The 20,518-nt window shown below is 42.1% G+C and overlaps 1 protein-coding gene across 1 annotated transcript in view; it reads left to right on the forward strand.

Moving 5' to 3' along the window:
• The window catches only part of BAZ1B (bromodomain adjacent to zinc finger domain 1B), a 428,988-nt gene that overhangs the window by 363,012 nt on the left and 45,458 nt on the right, over positions 1-20,518 (forward strand). The window contains exon 15 of the mRNA XM_030186030.1: positions 11,364-11,494. Within this exon, the coding sequence (XP_030041890.1) occupies positions 11,364-11,494 (131 nt within the window). The remainder of the gene's footprint in view (positions 1-11,363; positions 11,495-20,518) is intronic.

Consider the following 20,518-nt stretch of genomic DNA (forward strand, 5'->3'; position numbering starts at 1 on the left):
CATAATGAGGATACTTATTTATTTATGTATTTATTTATTGCATTTGTATCCCACGTTTTCCCACCTCTTTGCAGGCTCAATGTGGCTTACAATACTTAGTTTATTCATTAGTTGCCTGTGCAGAACCACATCAAAGGCTTTGCTAAAATCTAAACACACCACATCTAGCACTCTCCCTCAATCCAAAACTCTGGTCACCCAGTCAAAAAAATGAATTAGATTTATTGGACAAGACCTGAAACCATGTTGCCTCCTCTGGTCCTGTAATCAATTGGATTCCAAAAACTTTACTATTCTGTTTTAAGTGCTTCCATTAATTTACTTACCACAAAAGTCAGACTTGCCTGCCTGTAGTTCCCAACCTCTTTCTTACTTCCGCTTTTGTGGAGAGGGACCACATCTGTTCTTCTCCAGTCCTCTGGGGGCCACTCCTGACTTCAGAGAAGCATTGAAAAGGTCAGCCAGCTGAGTGGTAAAAGATTGGCGGAAACTCATACTGTTTTACAGATTGAACACCTCCCTTCTTGTGGCCTAGAAATGTTTTTTTTTTTAAGTATTACCTATGTTTTATTACAGCTTTTTCTTGGAAAATAAGAGGAGAAGAGTGGGGATAAATACTCTTCAATGAAAGATTTACGCGTTTGCTAGAAGTAATAGTCATAAAGAAACACTAGAATTTTATGGGTTTTCTTGATGATATTACAAGATTAAGAGTAATAATTTTAGTCAGTTTCGGCAGTGAAGTTAAGTTTTTTTTTTATTACCAAAAAGAAGAAAACGAGAGATTTAAATAAAATTAAATAGACTTAAATAAAATAAAGTAATAGGTTTTTTTGGACTGATAATTGTGTAGGTCATGGTACACACAAGATAGTCTTACTCTTGGTATGACAGTGTGGTCATGTAGCATGTTCCAAGTTCCTTTCTTACCTATAAACATTTTTCCTATGGACAATTAGGTAACTACTTTGTTAGTGTTGGATGAGTGACGTAATTACAAATTACAAGCTCTTTTATATTCTTTGAGTTAACACTATAATAGAATATAAACATCTAATTCTGTCATCAGCCCCCCTTGTGCCTGTAGTACGTAAAAGTTTGTCCACCCTTAAAACTGGAGCATATACGAGGCACTTAAAGGCTTATTTCATCTCTCCATTTTTTTGTTTTTTTACTTCTAGGTGTGGAAACAGTAAACTTTTGTTTCAAATGTAATTTGGCTTATGTACAAACATCTCTGTTCTCTACTATGATTATTGGGTCTTGATATACCACTCTTAATACCCTACTACTTTCAATAATTGCTATATCTGTCAAAAACTTATCCTAAGAGAACTAAGACCAGTAGGAGCTTTGCCGGGCCATGAAGGCAAATTGTCCAAACAAGACCCTCTTATTGTAAAAAGGAAACGACTGCTGGCTATGAAACCAAAGAATCCCTTGCCGTGATGCTGATAGATTTTCAATCCCTAAAAGTACTAATTACAGAATTTAATAGTTGGCTTTCCTTACACTAATTTTCTGTATCTCAAGAGTGGATGACTTGGTGGAGAAAGCTTTTTTTGTTAGGTGTTTTGATGTTGCCACAAAGCAATCTTAAAATCCATTCCTGAAAAGGGACTTTGAAGATAGAAGACAGAAAAATTAAGAATTCTGAGGACTCTGAAGGAAATGGAAAGTAATACAATTTATGGGAATATTTGGAGAACCAATATGGCACCTAGGGTGTAGTACTGTGTATTACCTATGGAGATTTAGTTATTTGTTTTTTTACAGCTATCTCTAACAATGGTGAAGAGAGAGGCAAAGGTGAGAGTGTTTTCCCTTCAACTTATTTGACTTTTTTGCAGTTTCCTTAGTGATCTCACTAGATCAGTCCAGAACCCATGTGTTGTACTATGCAGTATTTCTCTGTCTGCAGCAGATCGTGATAGGTGAATTGTGCAGTTCCTGAAGTGGTTGGCTCCTAGCCTAATTGGAAAACTGGGTTCCATTTAAGTAAGGGGCGTCGGAGATGCAGCTTGTTTCTGATCTGAAGGCTACTATTCAGAGGGGGACAGTCGTGCCCCCCCCCCCCCCCCCCCCCAAAAAAAAATCCCCTCTTTTTTTTTTTTTTTTTCCTTTTTCAAAAGGAAGTAAGCCATCCTAATTCTAGGTGAGGCTGAACCAGCAAGAACAGCAGTACTGACTCGGAGGTGATCTGGGGCTGACTGTTGTGAGCAGAGGCGTTTTCTCTGGTGTGGCTCTGCTATGCAACAGCTCAAGCAGGCAGGTCTTTGTATCTCAATTTACTTCAGCACTGGGAGTGATACAGATTGCTTCAACAGCACAGCTTGGAAACTGTGGAAGTGCCAGTTCCACTGTTAAGCAAGATGGAGTGCATAAAGTGCTGCCCCAGATGTGGTTGCTGTAGTGGATCCAGACAGTATGGCTCTTAGTCCATCGAGCAGCTTAGCTACAGGAAGTCCTGACAATGTGGCCACCAAGCAGCTTACTTAAGAGTACTCAGTAAGTCAAGACGGAGAGCAGATGCCTTCAGCCATACTGTCTCACGATTCTCTCACTGAGGGAACTGTCTTGTTCCCTTCTTCACCTGAGACTTTGGCTTCTGGTGGTTGTTTTGTCAGATGCTTTCATCCTGGTTAAAGATATCAGCTCTTATAGGGATAGTTAGGTCACTCAAGATTCTGGGGGCTTTTAGGGACAAGGGGTCCTTTTCCCTCCTGAATTTATACTCTTACTACACAGAGGGATGGTGGTAGCTGTTTCAGCCAGGCACCTTTTGTGGCTTTCATATTGGTCAGTACATTATCCTTCAGGGGCTATTTGCTTGTTTGGGAAGGTCTGGAGAAACTAGTGAGAGATTAGAACAAACAAGCCTCAGAGCGCTGGAGGACAAATCCCAGAGCTACTTTGCATCCCACTTCCTTTAAGTATCATGAAGTTAAGTGTTATAGACCGGGATACTGTGACTCCTTTTAGCATTCCCATTTTCAGACACACAAGCAATCCATTCGAAATGACGATAAAGAGAGGTACCCAGAGGCCTCAAGCTCCAGATACCTCTCAACCTTCACAAGGCTGGATAGCCTGCTCATTCTGCGTAGACTGAAATAGATGGACAGCTGTCTCTCTTTTTTTTTTTTTTGAGAAGTAGACTTGGATCACTTTGGAACAGTGGGTTCTAGATGCGATCAGGTCCATCTATGAGCTAGAATTTCCCCACCCACTCATAGATTTGTTTCTCCCCTTGTGCACCCACTAAGGTGGCAGCTGTTAAGCACCCTGCAAAAACTCAAAAATCTTGGAAAACAACTGTGACTCTGGAGCTGTGTGAGCATAAAAGTGGGTGCTATAGATACCTCACTGGGGTAATGACTGAGAAAATACTGATGATTTACACCCTATATGTGTGTAAATAAAGAAACTGACACCTGTTATAAAAAGAATAATCAAAAAAAGTTTTTATTTTTTTCTCGACTGCCCCCCGTTGGACAGAAGCATCTGAGGAACACTCAGATGGGAGCAATAGACTATTTTTATCAAGGATACAAAGATATATATATGCTTAGCAGGAATATAGAGATATATTTGCTCAGCTTTGATATTGCTTTTGCTCAGGTCACATATATGCTACTCTGTTTATATTCACTTTCTTTCACACTGAACCCAATGTGTACGTCATCAACCCTCTCTCTTTGAAGCTCGTTCTCACATTTCTTATCTTACAAATGGCTGCAATCCACATTCTTTCTGGTACCTTGCACAGACTCTCTCTCTCTCCCCTTTACAGCCTCCTGTCTCCGCTTCACAGCAGGCTGCTCAGCTCAAGGTTAATTCTATAACTCCCTCTTCGTTCTATGACTTCATTATTGTTTTCACAAGCCTGTGGACTCATATCTCTTTTGCCTTTAATGCCTGCATTCCACTGACCATAGAAACTTCATACAATTCAACAGTTTTTCATTATATTTCTGTTCATTATTATTAACAATACTGATGGTAGAGGAAGTGTTGAAAGATCATGTTGAAAAGATTGAGAATTAGAAATCAATAGTTCTTCCACTAGACTCCCTTTAGATTCAAGATAATACAATTTGGAAAACAGAGTAGGACATCGTAGTCTTCTCCCCTCAAATCTCCTCTGTGTTGCCAAAAGAGTCCTTGCAAAGGTATATGATGGAGAATTTAAAGATTTCTGGTAAAACCCTGCCTTTTAAGAAAAAGATTGAGGGGAGTAGAGCTTTTAGTCAGCCTGGATTTATCTACTGTCCTTGAGAGTTATAGGGAAGAAGGATCGCTGCAAGTTATTTTGCTTCATCCTTTATTTATGAACAGAAAAATCAAGAAAGATTATTCTCTCCCTGGCACGTGGCATCCACCAACCTCTGCTGGACTGCCGGATCCAAGTCAGAGACACGCAGCCATGAGAATCTGCGCATCACTATACTCTGAGCAGAGATCCTGTTGTAGGCGCCCCTGACCTAGAACGTCTGACATTTAGCAACAAACCCAGCCTGATCCGAATGAACCAGATCAGGAAGAACCATAGCCAGCCAGTTGGCCAAAATCTTTACATCAGAGTTTAAAATAGAAATGGGCGATAAGGAGCACAGTCACTTATCCCTTCTCAGGCTTCAGAATAACCCAGGCCTACATCATAGAAGGTGGTAACGGATCTCCCTCCCTGAACGAGTTCAAAATTGGAGCCAAAAATTTGGCAAAACACCTGCAAATTCCTTGTAAAACTCGTTAGTAAAACCATCCTGGCCAGGAGACTTGCCAGTGGGAAGATTCTTAATCGTAATCAAAACCACCTGGACCACGATGGGAGCCTCCAAGGCCTCAACTGCACTGAGGACAGAAAAGAAAACCTCTTTGTTTCCAAATAAGCGTCTATAGAGGGTGGATGAATGTGCGGATCAGTAGTATATAGGATTTCGTAAAAATGTTGAAAACGTTCATGAATCTGAGAAGATTTAGTAAAGATTCTCCTTATCCTTCACACACAGAATGTGTCCCTATGAATATCAGAAGCATAATAGATAACAGAATAGCAAGGATGAGAGAACACCTCATTTTAAAAGACCATGCAGGTCTTTTTCTGCCATCATCTACTATGTTACTATGTTATGAGTCTCCTGTAAACAGACCACATGAGGTTGGACTCTCAACAACTCTCTAAAAGGAGAGTGGTGCTTCTAAGGGGAATTCAATCCCTTAACATTATAGCTAAGCAATTTAAGTACAATAGTCAAAGAAAGGCTAGCATAAATGAAAAGAAAAACCAGAGACAGCAACACAGCTCCTGTCTCATCCACAAAGCAGCTGCCCTAACCCTCCTCCCCACCCCCTCATCCAACCCCCCACCCGAACCCTACCACACTAACACACAACAACCACCATCCCGAAGCCTTCCAGTACAACAGGAGAACTCTGGGAGGAGAAACTGAGGGCATGAACCCCACAATCAGACACAACACACATCCCCCCTGCCTCCTCACTCATTCAACCCAAAAACAGGCATACTAACACTCCCACCAAACAGAGAAAACATACATTCTAAAGACATCATACAGTCTCAGGCCAATCAAACAAATAACCATAGCAAGACCTGTAGCCACTGCTAAAAAAGTATTAGCAAGCAGAAAGTCCCAGAGTGGAGAAGCCCTAGTCTCCTCCTGTCCACCTGCCACCTGCGCTGCAACTTCTGCGTCGCTGGAGCCACCATTGTTGGAGGAAGCGCAGTCAGAGCCAGGCCTCCGCCAACTTGCGTACACGATGTAATTTTCCCCCTTCTGGTAAGCTCAATGCAAAGGGAAATAACCAGCGATATAATACTAGCAGACACCAAAAGGTCCAACATAGGCTTCACTGCCCTACGCTGCTGCAAATTGTGGGCGGAAATGTCTTGGTAGACTGAAATCCAGGCATCATTATAAAGCAGAGCTAATACTTTTCTGGTCTGCAGCAGGATACGCTCCTTATCCGTGTAGCGCAGAAAACGCAAAACAATGTCCCTAGGAAGGTTATCAAAGACTTCCCCAAAACCCGATGAACCCTTTCAAAAAGAATGGACTCCAGATCACCTTCTGCAGGTGTCGACACATGGTCTGTATGATCACCAGGACATCATCTGTCTCTCTCCCCCCCCCCCCCCCCAGCCCCGCCACTTCCTTTCTCCTACTCGCAGAACTTTGCCTGTATTTTCGGGACAGTGCAGGAGCAATTTTGGTGGTGCGTTTTTTTTTTTTTTTTTTTACAGTACCTCTCTTCAGTTGGTTACAGGCTGCAGCAATGGATTATTCTGTCTCCTTTGATGTCTTTGCAGCCTTCGGGCAGTTGTGGTGTGGAAGGCACCAGTTCCCTTGATTGGCGGAGGTTTTTTGTTTGCCTTTATGATTTTGGGGGTCTGCTCCTTCTCGCATGGCTTCTGTTCCGGGACCACACTGCATACTGTCACATTCTTGCTATCTCGAGTGCCCTCTCTTCAGCTGTGTTAGCCTCTGGCAGTTTCTCTAGCCATTGTCAGCTTTTTGCTATACAGTGACAGCTTCAGCTCAGCATATGGCTACGGCCGCTTGGCTAGCTCAAGGCTCTGCTGTGGTCAGAATTCGGCTCTTTCATGGCTGTTGAGCTGCCTCCTTTGGTACAAGTTGAGCACAGCTCCATCACTGTTTATATAGCACAGTTTCCCCTTTCCAGATGCTGTGCTGCTTGGTATTTGGTTGTGGAGCACAGTTCTGGCTGCACCCGGTGACCACATCACCATATCTAGCGTTATTCACTCGTGCTTTGCTGGTCCCAGTCTCATTTCAGTTCTGTTCCAGGATGCCATTCCCAGTTTCTTCTCTGTAGGTTGAAACGGCTCCATATCTGAATGAGGAGCAGACACCTTTTTTCTGTGTGGAACGAAGCCCTAGTCCTGACTGTGAACACGACCATCTCTGCTTGGTGGGCACAGTTCCACTTCTGATGACTGGGTGTGGCCCTGTCGCTTCCCTTTGGGCATGACCTCATCTTTAGTAAAATTCTTTTTATTAGAAATAACTGGAGATTCATACAACAGGTAGCCATGAACATGTTATGTGCTTAGCAAAATATACCATGGATTAACAATGTGAACAATCTTCTTTCCCATCCCCAAAACATACAAATAAGTATAGAAGTACTGCCATACTAGGACAGACCAAAGGTCCATCAAGCCCAGCATCCTGTTTCCAACAGTGGCCAATCCAGGTCACAAATACCTAGCAAGATCCCCAAAAAGTACAAAACATTTTATGCTGCTTATCCCAGAAATAAGCAGTGGATTTTCCCCAAGTCCATTTTAATAATGGTTTATGGATTTTTCCTCAAGGAAGCTGGCCAAACCTTTTTTAAACCCCGCTAAGCTAACTGCCTTTACCACATTCTCTTGCAATGAATTCCAGAGTTTAATTACACGCTGTGTGATTAAATTTGCTACTTTGTAGCTTCATCACATGCCCCCTAGTTCTAGTATTTTTCAAAAGAGTAAACTCGATTAACATACCCTTTCTACTCCACTCATTATTTTATAGACCTCATTATTATATCTCCCCTCAGCCATCTTTTCTCCAAGCTGAAGTGCCTAGCCGCTTCATCCTTTCCTCATAAGGAAGTCATCCCATCCCCTTTATCATTTTTGTCGCTCTTCTCTGCACCTTTTCTAGTTCCACTATATATTTTTTCAGATGTGGTGACCAGAATTGAACACAATATTCGAGGTGCGGTCGCACCATGGAGTGATACAAAGGCGGCATAACGTCCTCATTTGTGTTTTCCATTCTTTTCCTAATACCTAACATTCTATTTGCTTTCTTAGCCGCCATAGCACACTGAGCAGAAGGTTTCAAAGTATCATCAACGACACCTAGATCCCTTTCTTGGTCGGTGACTCCTAATGTGGAATCTTGCATTGCGTAGCTGTAATTTTGGTTCCTCTTTCCCACGTGCATCACTTTGCACTTGCTCACATTAAACGTCATCTGCCATTTTTACACAGCAGTCTCCCAGTCTTGTAAGGTCCTCTTGTAATTTTTCACAATCCTCCAGTGATTTAATGACTTTGAATAACTTTGTGTCGTCAGCAAATTTAATTACCTCACTAATTACTCCCAACTGTCATTTATAAATATGTTAAAAAGCAGTGGTTCCATCAAAGACCCCTGGAGAACCCCACTAACTACCCTTCTCCATTGAGAATACTGACCATTTAACCCTGCTCTGTTTTCTATCTTTTAACCAGTTTTTAATCCACAATAGGACACTACCTCCTATCCCATGACTCTCCAATTTCCTCTGGAGTCTTTCATGAGGTATTTTGTCAAACGCCTTTTGAAAATCCAGATATACAGTATCAACCGTCTCACCTTTATTCAAATATTTGTTCACCCTTTCAAAGAAGTGTAATAGATTGGTGAGGCAAGATTTCCCTTCACTAAATCCATGTTGGCTTTGTCTCATTAATTTATGCTTTTGAATATGCTCTGTAATTTTGTTCTTTATAATAGTCTCTACCATTTTTCCCGGCACCGACGTCAGGCTCACCAGTCTATAATTTCCCGGATCTGCTCTGGAACCTTTATTAAAAATCGGCGTTACATTGGCAAACCCTCTAATCTTCTGGTACCACGCTTAATTTTAAAGATAAATTACATATTACTAACAATAGTTCCGTAAGTTCATATTTCAATTCTATCAGTACTCCGGGATGGATAGCATCCAGTCCAGGAGATTTGCTACTCTTCAATTTATCAAATTGCCCCATTACATTCTCCAGGTTTATAGAGATTTCATTCAGTTTCTCCGACTCGTCAACTTTGAATACCATTTCTTGCACCAGTATCTCTCCCAAATCTTCCTCAGTGAAGACTGAAGCAAGGAATTAATTTAATATCTCCACTATGATTGGCTCTTTTACCCCGTGGTCCTCTAGCTGTCCAACCGATTCTTTTGCCAGCTTCCTGCTTTTAATATACCTAAATAAGACTGTGTGTTTTTGCCTCCAACACAATCATTTTTTCAAAGTCCCTCTTTGCCTTCCTTATCAATGCTTTGCATTTGACTTGACATTACTTATGCTGTTCCTTATAATTTACAGTCGATTCCTTCTTCCATTTTCTGGTGTTCTGAACTGCACAGCTCAGCCCTTTCTGTGTGGAATGTCACTAGCTGGTGTCGTAGTTCAGCTCATCCTATTTCTGTAGGGTTCTGCATGGTTCCAAGCCTGGAGCGCAGTCTTGTCCAATCCTGGATCTCAGCCCTATCGTGACAGGATCCTCCCTCTCTTACATTGAAGTTCTCCTGTGTGCATTCATGCTCAAACTGGCTTCATCTTTGCATGATCAGCGTGACTCCAGCTCGGCATTTTTTTTCTTGGTTCCATCACTGATTTGAAATCCTGGCAGTGTTCTGTGCCGATCCCTTATTTGTGTCTCTGAGTCAAGGATGAGACTCTGCATGGTCCGCCATTGTTGCCTGTGGTGGTATCCTCATTTCAATCACCATCATTCAGCTGTTGTGTCCTCCATTCTTTGCTTCTTTATATTGCAGTTGCAGTGGGCCTTTATGGTACTTTCAGGCCATCAATGGATGTCTGGGCATAGTCTCCCTTCCTGCTACTGGTAGGCCCCATTTGGGGCAATGCAGCCTCATATGCAGTCATAGCTCTCTGGAGTCTGGCACCTGTTGCTTGGGTGTATGTTCTCCAGGCGAGTCTCCTCTTCATTCTCTTCTATGATGGTCACCTACGTTGTCCTTTCGACACATGTTTTCCAGACCTTATCCAGTTGATGGTTTTGGCTGTGTCTAAGACATCCTTTGGGGTGTCGGTTCTTTCTGTAGCTGTGTCTGATTCCCACCCTACTTAAGACTGCTTTGCTTCTTTCCACAAGTCTTTGGATTTGTCTGATGCTGATACGGAATGAAAATTTGTCTTTCCTGATAATTTTCTTTTCTTTAGTCACAGTAGACAAGTCAAGAGTCTCACCCTTTCACAAGGTTGACACTTATCAGTTCAGTCGTACTGTGGTGTTATATGCATAGTTCTGCTAGTTGCCGGGTTTAAGCTTCATTTCTGTGAGAAAGGAGAAATGTTTGCTTTACTGACTGAATATAGAACAGGAGAAGTTCTCTACGATGACGAATCACAGAAGGCAAAAGTAGAGACTAAAAGACGATTCACCACTGGAGACGTGAGTCCAACAGTCTTTATTATATCAATGATAACGACCTGACACAGGCCGTGTTTCGACGCTAAAAAAGCGTCTGCATCAGGGGTCAATAAATACACTACAAATCAAAATATATAATATATAAACAACACCAATAATAACATATATACACATCCATATGAAAAAACATATACAAATTCAATAGACACTAATTTTCTAATCAGAAGTCAATATGCTCAAATATGCTTATTAATCATTAAAACAGCATACATATATTCAATAGTTAAACATATCCGTTTAAAGAAAGGTTTCTACTAATATAAATAAAAATCAAAAAGAAAAAAATAAAAACATATGAAAAAATATAGAAATATAAATATTGTGTATTCCAGGTATATATACAATGCCAACTAAAATAACAAATATAATGTATAAATGATTGTTAGAAAAAATGAAATAGATTAATATTAGACACGTGTGCTTTTATATATTAATATCATGCAGTGACAGTATACTAAGAACAAAAACTAATGCTTACCTAAGTAGTAAATGGCAAAACGAGGAGTCCTACTTGTATGTATGTTGTTTTAATGATTATTAAGCATATTTGAGCATATTGACTTCTGATTAGAAAATTAGTGTCTATTGAATTTGTATATGTGAATTTGTATATGGATGTGTATATATGTTTTTATTGGTGGTGTTTATATGTTATATATTTTGATTTGTAGTGTATTTATTGACCCCTGATGCAGACGCTTTTTTTAGCGTCGAAACACGGCCTGTGTCGGGTCGTTATCATTGATATAATAAAGACTGTTGGATTTGTGTCTCCAGTGGTGAATCGTCTTTTAGTCTCTACTTTTGCCTTCCCTGCTTTACTGACTGACCAAGGAGTATATCGTCCTAAATGGCAGAGTTGAGTTTGGAACTCTATCTTCATCTGCTGTTAGATGGTCATAACCCACAAGTCTCTGGATTTGTCTGCTATGACTAAAGGAAAGGAAGTTATCAGGTAAGACGTTTTTCCTTAGATGATTTAAGTTGCTGATTTTGCTTGTACAGTTCAGTTTTCGCATCGCCCTTGTCCTGCCACCTGCATTCCAAGCAATGTGTTAAAATTTGGTTTTGCTGCTGATACATAAATGCTTTTTCTCTCTCCTTTAGGAATTATGCCGAGGACTCTGAGGAAGGTGAGGATGAAGACACTGAAGAAGATTCTGAGGAGGTCGATGACGACGATGATGTAGAGGAGGAGGAGGAGGAAGAGGAGGATCATGAAGTGACAGGACTCAGATGTAAGCTTTTGAATTTCCCCTAATCTGTATTACTTTTGAAAGGAGTTTGAAGGGCAGCACAGGTTTTGTCCTCAAAACCTTGGCACTCTTCAGCTGGTAGAGGAGGAGTTGGTTTGCATTTAATGAAAGAGAATCCGTCAGCAATAGATGGGTTACAGCTGAGTATCAGTAATCTTCAGCAAGAAGCTGGGGGGGGGGAGGGGAGCATGAGTTCTGGGTTGAGAGGAGGGAAGCAGCCTTTGGGGGTGAGAGGTTGCTGGACGGATATGGTACACCAGGATCCAGACTTGCTTTAAGTCAATGGTTCCCAAACTGTGGACCTCCACTAAGAACTGTGCCCAATAATGGCAGTAACCATGGGATTTGTGAGTCAGAAAGTGTTCACAGGCCCACGCCACTACTTCCTGGTGAGTTTCTTGTTAGACTGGAAGTCCATGCAGAATATTGGGATCTGTGAGTACATAGTGATGGACAGAGCCCTGTACCGATTGCCTCTACTGTTGCCACCATTGCTGCTTTATGCTTTGAATGAAAAAGGGGAGAGGCAAGGAGGTCTCTTGCTTTTTTCAGCTGAGGTTACATGAAGGTGGTGGTCATATCCGATAAATGTTTGGTCAGCACTGCTTTAGGTTACACGTGGTTCAAATTTAACATTTCTGGACTGGTTTGTATGGATTGTAATGTAACATTAAAGATTATATGAGAGGCTCTGTCTCAAACATTACTTCTGAATTAAGGACCAGTCTCTTAGCTCAGTTGCGGTGCAAAAGGGTCCTGGATCTGATTCTGAGCTCAGGTTTTCCATTTTCAAAGTAGACCAGGGCTAATGATAGTACAGAGTGAAAACTTCTCATCCACAATTCAGCAGCTGTTTCTTTTTGAACGTCTTTAAACTGTACAAGTTGGTTGTCTTTTACCAAAACCAGCAAGATTATTAACAAAAACAATAATCGGGCCCCAAAGCTTTAGGTGATGTCCTAATAAGGTTTTGTATCCAAGAACTTCTAAGGCACCACATAATGGGAAATACTTTTTGTATATCGGTAACAAGGTTACCATCTGGCTGCTATCAAAATTGTATAGGATATTTACTAAATGCCAGTGAGGCTTTGTTTAAGGAATTTGTTTGCTTTAAAGGAAACACATGATAATAATACATTCCAGTACTTCAAAGTTATAAACAAGGCTTCTGGTTTTCTTTTATAATCTGGAAAACTGGAATGGTCAAACAAAGATTATCGAAAAATATGGGATCCTTACTTGGGCTAATGTCAGAAGAGGGGCAAGGAAAGGTGTTGAAGAAGGTCGGCGAGAGAATAGACCCCTGAGGGACTCCTGAGCTGGGTCTAAATGGAATGGAGGTAGAATCATTAAAAGCAATGGTATAAACTCCATTGATGAGAGAGGACGTGACCCAGTCTAGTGTGGTATCAGAAAGGCCAATAGAATGAAGGCAATGATATAGAATGGAGTGCTTAACCAGATAAAAGGAATTCTAATATATAGGACCTATAACACTAAAAATTTGTGTACATATGGTATCAAGATACGTGATCCTAAAAGACTTAAAGAAAAAACTAAACGACACAACCAACTATAGACGAGTAGCATCCATCCCCTTGATAGTCAAACTAATGGAAAGTATGGTAACCAAACAACTTACTAATTACTTAAACAAATTCACAATACTATATGAATCACAGTCAGGATTTCGATCCAGTCAGAGCACTGAAACAGTGATAACCACTCTCAGGACCAAATTCAAACAATTAATTGCAACCGGAAACAATGTGCTGCTTCTACAATTTGACATGTCCAGCGCGTTCGACATGGTCAGCCACCAAATACTCTCGAACATCCTAGATTACTTCGGGATTGGTGGAAACGTACTAAAATGGTTTAAAGGCTTCTTAACAGCGAGAACTTATCAAGTGATTTCAAAATCAAAAACGTCAACACCATGGAAACCCGAATGCGGAGTACCACAAGGATCACCGCTCTCACCAACCCTTTTTAACTTAATGATGATACATTTAACCAAATCACTATCCAACCAAGGACTTAACCCATACATCTATGCAGACAATGTCACGATATACATCCCGTTCAAACATGATCTAACCAAAATCACAAATGAAATTTGATTAAGCTACGTTGTATACAACACTAACTGTTTTTCTCCTAATCCATTCTCTACCAATAACAACACATTGTAAGCCACATTGAGCCTGCAAAGAGGTGGGAAAATGTGGGATACAAATGCAATAAATTAAATAAACCAACCACAGCCTCCAAATAATGAACTCATGGACAGATGCATTCCAACTAAAACTGACCGCAAAAACAACCAGTGTCTCATCCTATCCTCACAATATAATACAAACAAACACAATACCATAAACACCCCAGATTACACCCTGCCGGTCTCTGACAGTCTGCAAAGAACAAATCACTAAGAAGCTTCAAACCGCTCAAAACACAGCAGCCAGACTCGTATTTGGGAAAGCAAAGTACGAAAGCGCCAAACCCCTAAGAGAAAAACTACTTTGGCTCCCATTAAAAGAACGAATAGCGTTCAAAGTTTGCACCCTGGTCCATAAAGATCATACATGGGGAAGCCGCAGCCTACATGTCAGACCTTATAGACCTACCTACTAGAAACGCAAAAAGATCAGCTCGCACATTCCTCAATCTCTATTACCCCAACTGTAAAGGACTAAAATACAAATCCACATACGCAACCAGTTTCTCCTACATTTGCACGCAACTATGGAACACACTACTGAAGGCAATAAAAACAACGCAAGACCTATCTTCCGAAGACTACTGAAAACTGACCTGTTCAAGAAAGCATACCATAAATAACCATCCTAATTTACTAAATAATAAGACTGATCATGATCTAGACAGAACCGAACTTTTATCACTAGACTGACTACAACCCAATCTATTACTAAGGAACTTAACATGCAATTACCATAACCTGACAGTGTTCTTCTTTACCATGTATGTATGCACCTTAATGCAATACCACTTTAATCGTTATGCCGAAAACGACTTATCTATAATTGATTACCTAACATATGTTACAATCCAATCTATCACTCAGGAACCTATAAGCATTACCATAATGTATTCTTCTTTACCATGTATGCATGCACCTTAATGCAATACCATTTGTAATTGTTAGCCAGAAATGGCAATCGCCACTACGGCAAATGTAAGCCACATTGAGCCTGCAAATTGGTGGGAAAATGTGGGATACAAATGCTACAAATAAATAAATGATGGTATAACTAAAGTGTTATGTTGAAAAGATTGTAAAGATCTATTAGAAGTATAATGAATAATAAAATGAGACAGATTTCTCAGAGGACAAGCAGGCCATATCCTTCTCACATGTTGGTGAGATCATCCATGTCGTCTGGTTCAGAGCTCCTTAATAGCGTATATAACTTTAAGAGCACAAGCTAGTGTCCCCACTGCGCGAGAGCGAGGGACCAGCAGTCTCTCTTCATCCGCCATGAGGAGAGAACACGCTGTTCGTGGCTCCTCACAGCGTCTGGTGCATGAGATACTTTTTTGAGTGTTGTGCCTTTCCTGTGGGATTTTTTCCCCTTGTTTTATTTTGTTTTTTGGGAGTTTTTTTTCTCCCTTCCTTTATCATTTTAGTCACTTCAAGTTTCCTGGATTTTTTTGTTTGTTTTTGTCATTTAGGACCTCTTAGGCCATAAGTACATAAGAACATAAGTAATGCCATACTGGGAAAAGACCAAGGGTCCATCGAGCCCAGCATTCTGTCCACGACAGCGGCCAATCCAGGCCAAGGGCACCTGGCAAGCTTCCCAAACGTACAAACATTCTATACATGTTATTCCTGGAATTGTGGATTTTTCCCAAGTCCATTTAGTAGCGGTTTATGGACTTGTCCTTTAGGAAACCGTCCAACCCGTTTTTAAACTGTGCTAAGCTAACCGCCTTCACCACTTTCTCCGGCAATAAATTCCAGAGTTTAATTATACGTTGGGTGAAGAAAAATTTTCTCCGATTTGTTTTAAATTTACTACACTGTAGTTTCATTGCATGCCCCCCTAGTCCTAGTATTTTTGGAAAGCGTGAACAGACGCTTCACATCCATCTGTTCCATTCCACTCATTATTTTATATACCTCTATCATGTCTCCCCTCAGCCGTCTCTTCTCCAAGCTGAATAGCCCTAGCCTCCTTAGTCTTTCTTCATAGGGAAGTCGTCCCATCCCCGCTATCATTTTAGTCGCCCTTCGCTGCACCTTTTCCAATTCTACTATATCTTTCTTGAGATGCGGTGACCAGAATTGAACACAATACTCAAGGTGCGGTCGCACCATGGAGTGATACAACGGCATTATAACATCCTCACACCTGTTTTCCATACCTTTCCTAATAATACCCAACATTCTATTCGCTTTCCTAGCCGCAGCAGCACACTGAGCAGAAGGTTTCAGTGTGTTATCGACGACACCCAGATCCCTTTCTTGGTCCGTAACTCCTAACGTGGAACCTTGCATGACGTAGCTATAATTCGGGTTCTTTTTTCCCACATGCATCACCTTGCACTTGCTCACATTAAACGTCATCTGCCATTTAGCCGCCCAGTCTCCCAGTCTCGTAAGGTCCTCTTGTAATTTTCACAATCCTGTCGCGAGTAAACGACTTTGAATAACTTTGTGTCATCAGCAAATTTAATTACCTCGCTAGTTACTCCCATCTCTAAATCATTTATAAATATATTAAAAAGCAGCGGTCCTAGCACAGACCCCTGAGGAACCCCACTAACTACCCTTCTCCATTGTGAATACTACCCATTTAACCCCACTCTCTGTTTCCTATCCTTCAACCAGTTTTTAATCCACAATAGGACATTTCCTCCTATCCCATGACCCTCCAATTTCCTTTGTAGCCTTTCATGAGGTACCTTGTCAAACCTTGAAAATCCAGATACACAATATCAACCGGCTCCCCTTTGTCCACATGTTTGTTTACTCCTTCAAAGAATTGAAGTAAATTGGTCAGGCAAGATTTCCCCACACAAAAGCCGTGCTGACTTGGTCTCAGTAATCCATGTCCTCGGATGTGCTCTGTAATTTTGTTTTTAATAATAGCCTCTACCATTTTCCCCGGCACCGACGTCAGACTCACCGGTCTATAATTTCCTGGATCTCCCCTGGAGCCTTTTTTAAAAATTGGCGTTACATTGGCTACCCTCCAATCTTCCGGTACCACGCTCGATTTTAAGGATAAGTTGCATATCACTAGCAGTAGCTCCGCAAGCTCATTTTTCAGTTCTATCAGTACTCTAGGATGAATACCATCCGGTCCAGGAGATTTGCTACTCTTCAGTTTGCCGAACTGCCCCATTACGTCCTCCAGGTTTACCGTGAAGTCAATAAGTTTCTCTGACTCGTCCGCTTGAAATACCATTTCCGACACCGGTATTCCACCCAAATCTTCCTCGGTGAAGACCGAAGCAAAGAATTCATTCAATCTCTCCGCTACGTCTTTGTCTTCCTTGATCGCCCCTTTTACCCCTCGGTCATCCAGCGGCCCAACCGATTCTTTTGCCGGCTTCCTGCTTTTAATATACCGAAAAAAATTTTTACTGTGTTTTTTTGCCTCTAATGCTATCTTTTTTTCGTAATCCCTCTTGGCCTTCTTTATCTGCGCCTTGCATTTGCTTTGACACTCCTTATGCTGCTTCTTGTTATTTTCAGACGGTTCCTGCTTCCATTTTCTGAAGGCATTTCTTTTAGCCCTAATAGCTTCCTTCACCTCACTTTTCAACCAGGCCGGCTGTCTTTTGGAGTTCCGTCTTTCTTTTCTAATTCGCGGAATATGTTTGGCCTGGGCCTCCAGGATGGTATTTTTGAACAGCGTCCACGCCTGTTGTACAGTTTTTACTCTCTCAGTTGCCCCCCTAAGTTTTTTTTTTTTTTTTTTTTTTTTTTACCGTTCTTCTCATTTTATCATAGTCTCCTTTTTTTAAAGTTAAACGCTAACATATTTGACTTTGTGTACAGTTACTTCAAGGTCGATATCAAAACTGATGATATTATGGTCACTGTTATCAAGCGGCCCCAGTACCATAACGGTTTACCATGAAGTCAGTAAGTTTCTCCGACTTGTCCGCTTGAAATACCATTTCCGACACCGGTATCCCACCCAAATCTTCCTCGGTGAAGCTACAGTCTGGAATTTTTCCTTGTCTTTTTTTTCTTGTGCTGAACAGACACCTGTTCTTGATGTCTCCAGTGTTTGTGGCCTAATCATACTCCTTCCAGCAGTCTTGTTTGCTTGCATATGCAGAAAAGAACCCAGCTGTCCAGAGAGGCTCAGAGAGAGAATTTTCAGATCTGTCTGAATCGTCGACATCTGCATAGATATTGGCATTTGCGTTCACACTGGCATCTGGTGTATTGGTCCCCATGGCAGTGAGACCCATGTCTTATCTTGGGAGTAGGCGTGTATAGAGGAGGTCTCCACCTGCCTTGACGCCAGCCATTGTGCAGAGTCCCCGGGACTGGCCATCATCAGATCCGACATTGAGGATGTGTGGGGTTTCAATGTCATCTTCATTGGCACCGAAGAGTGTCGATGCTGGGCATTGAGTGAAGGCCAAGAAGCACAAACATCGATCCCCTTTGACACATTGTGCCGAGAGCACCGGAGCATGAAGGGTTCCTGTCCCTAAGTGTTGGCGACGGGAGGAGAACTCTCCTTCCATCAAGGAGGTTACGACAAGGGGGTTTCCATGTAGCCACAACCAGGTGCCTGCACGGACCACGGCAGTTCAGCAGGCTGCCTCTGAACCGATACCCGAACCTTTGCTGATGTCGGCCCTCAATGAGCACATCCGGGCCATGCTCCATGAGCACCTGGCGGGGCTTATTCAACAGAGTGTATTGGCATCTGGGGTGCTCACACCAGCCGTTCCTCTTCTTGCTGCCCCACACGGCTGTCAGCCTGCGGTGAGGTCTCTGACCCCGGTTTCTGGGTGCAATTCTGGTGTCGACAGCCGCTCGTGCTGGAATCCCTTAGATGTCGATGGAGGAAGCTTCACCGGAGTCGAGAGTGGAGCCTATACCTTGATACCTTCCAGACAAGGACATGGTTCCTCTCTCTCTCGAGCAGGCTCAGTATCAGCTCTCCCAGGAGGAGAACTTATGGATATCTGATGAGGGCATTAGCTGTTTCTTGGAGGAAGAGTCCTATGGTATCCCATCTAACCCCTCTTCTCCAAAGGAAAGGAGGAAGTCTCCACCTGAGAGCCTTTCATTTCCTGCTTTTGTCAGGGAAATGTAGGCTGTCATTCCAATTCAGTTGGAGACAGAGGACGAGCTCAGGTCTGAGAGAGTCAAGATCCTGGACTACGATTCTCCTCCTAGAGAGGCTGTGACAGTCCCGCTTCACAAGATCCTGCATGACATTCAGGTGAAGAACTGGGAGTTCCCTTTGTCGGGAAACGTACTGCGGGGGTGCATGTCGTATACACGCTATCAATTGTCTCTGCGGGGCCCATAGTATAGCATCTGGGCTCCCCATCCTCAACCAGTACTTCTCGATTTGTACCCAAGGCATTGAGATGCTGGACCCCCACCCCGCCAACACCCGTAGCTGTGCTGCTTGATAGTATTGTTTGAAGTTAGGTACCGCCATACCCCCCTTATCTTTTGGTTGAAACATATCTGCCCTCACCCTAGGTGGTTTGTTTTGCCATATGTAGGCAAATAATTTGCGATGTAGGTGGTGAAAGAACTGTTTTGGGATGGGCAGGGGTAATGCCATGAAAAGATACAAAATCTTTGGCAATAGCATCATTTTTATTGCTGATATCCTTCCCATCCAGGATAACTCTAGCCCCTCCCATCTCTCCAGTTCCCGCAACATTTCCCGTATTTTGTGTGGAAAGTTCGCCTCATAGATATCTGTTAATTTAGCGGTAAGGTTAATCCCCAAATATCGTAGATATCGAGTGACCCATCGAAAGGGATATTTCTGACGTAATGATAGTTCCACCTCTTTGGAGAGACCCACCCCCATAATTTCTGACTTGTCCATGTTCACCCTGAACCCTGCCAGCTTTCCATAGTGTTGTAAACTCTGCATCACCCCTAGTAATGACTCCTGAGGGTGTGCCAGTGTAAACAGAATGTCATCCGCAAACAACAACATTTTATATGTCTCTTTACCTGTGGTCAAACCCTGTATGTCTACGTGTTGTCTAATATGTTGTGCTAGCGGCTCCATGGTTAGTGCGAACAGCAACGGAGACAGCGCACAACCTTGAAGAGTTCCCCTCTTAAGTTGTATTAGATCGGATCCTGAACCATTAATTTGCAATGAGGCTATAGGATTCGAGTATAGCAATGAAAGCCATGAGATGAACCGTCCCGAGATACCCATCCGCTCCAACACTGAAAACATAAACTGCCATTGGACCCGATCAAACGCCTTTTCGGTGTCTAGAGATTATAACAATGTTGGTTGTTTTGTGTCTCCTGCTTCATGGATCAATGGATAGCTCTACAGATATTATCGAAAGTCTGTCTCCCCGTTATGAAACCCATTTGGTCAACATGTACCAACTTCGGCATAACCCATTGTAATCGATGGGCTAAAATTTTGGTGAAAATTTTATAGTCCGACCCCAGTAGAGATATCGGACGATAAGACCCACAGTTTTGAGGATCTTTTCCTGGCTTCAGAATAAGTGTTATATTTGCCAACCGCCATGAATATGGCAACTCTAAGTGAGGATCCATTTCATTAAACATTTGAACCAATACCGGGGCCAGAAATTTGCTATACTTTTTGTAAAATTTATTTGTGTACCCATCGGGACCCGGTGCTTTCCCATTCGGCAGGTCCTGGATGGCCCATTGTACCTCTTCTAAGGTGATTTCGCTTGATAATGCCTCTGCCTCCATAGCTGTCACCCTCAGGAGTACTACCTGTGTTAGATATTCCTGGGTTTCTTGTGGTGTTGCTG

The sequence above is a fragment of the Microcaecilia unicolor genome, chromosome 13, assembly GCF_901765095.1.
Source record: "Microcaecilia unicolor chromosome 13, aMicUni1.1, whole genome shotgun sequence".
Lineage (NCBI taxonomy): Eukaryota > Metazoa > Chordata > Amphibia > Gymnophiona > Siphonopidae > Microcaecilia > Microcaecilia unicolor.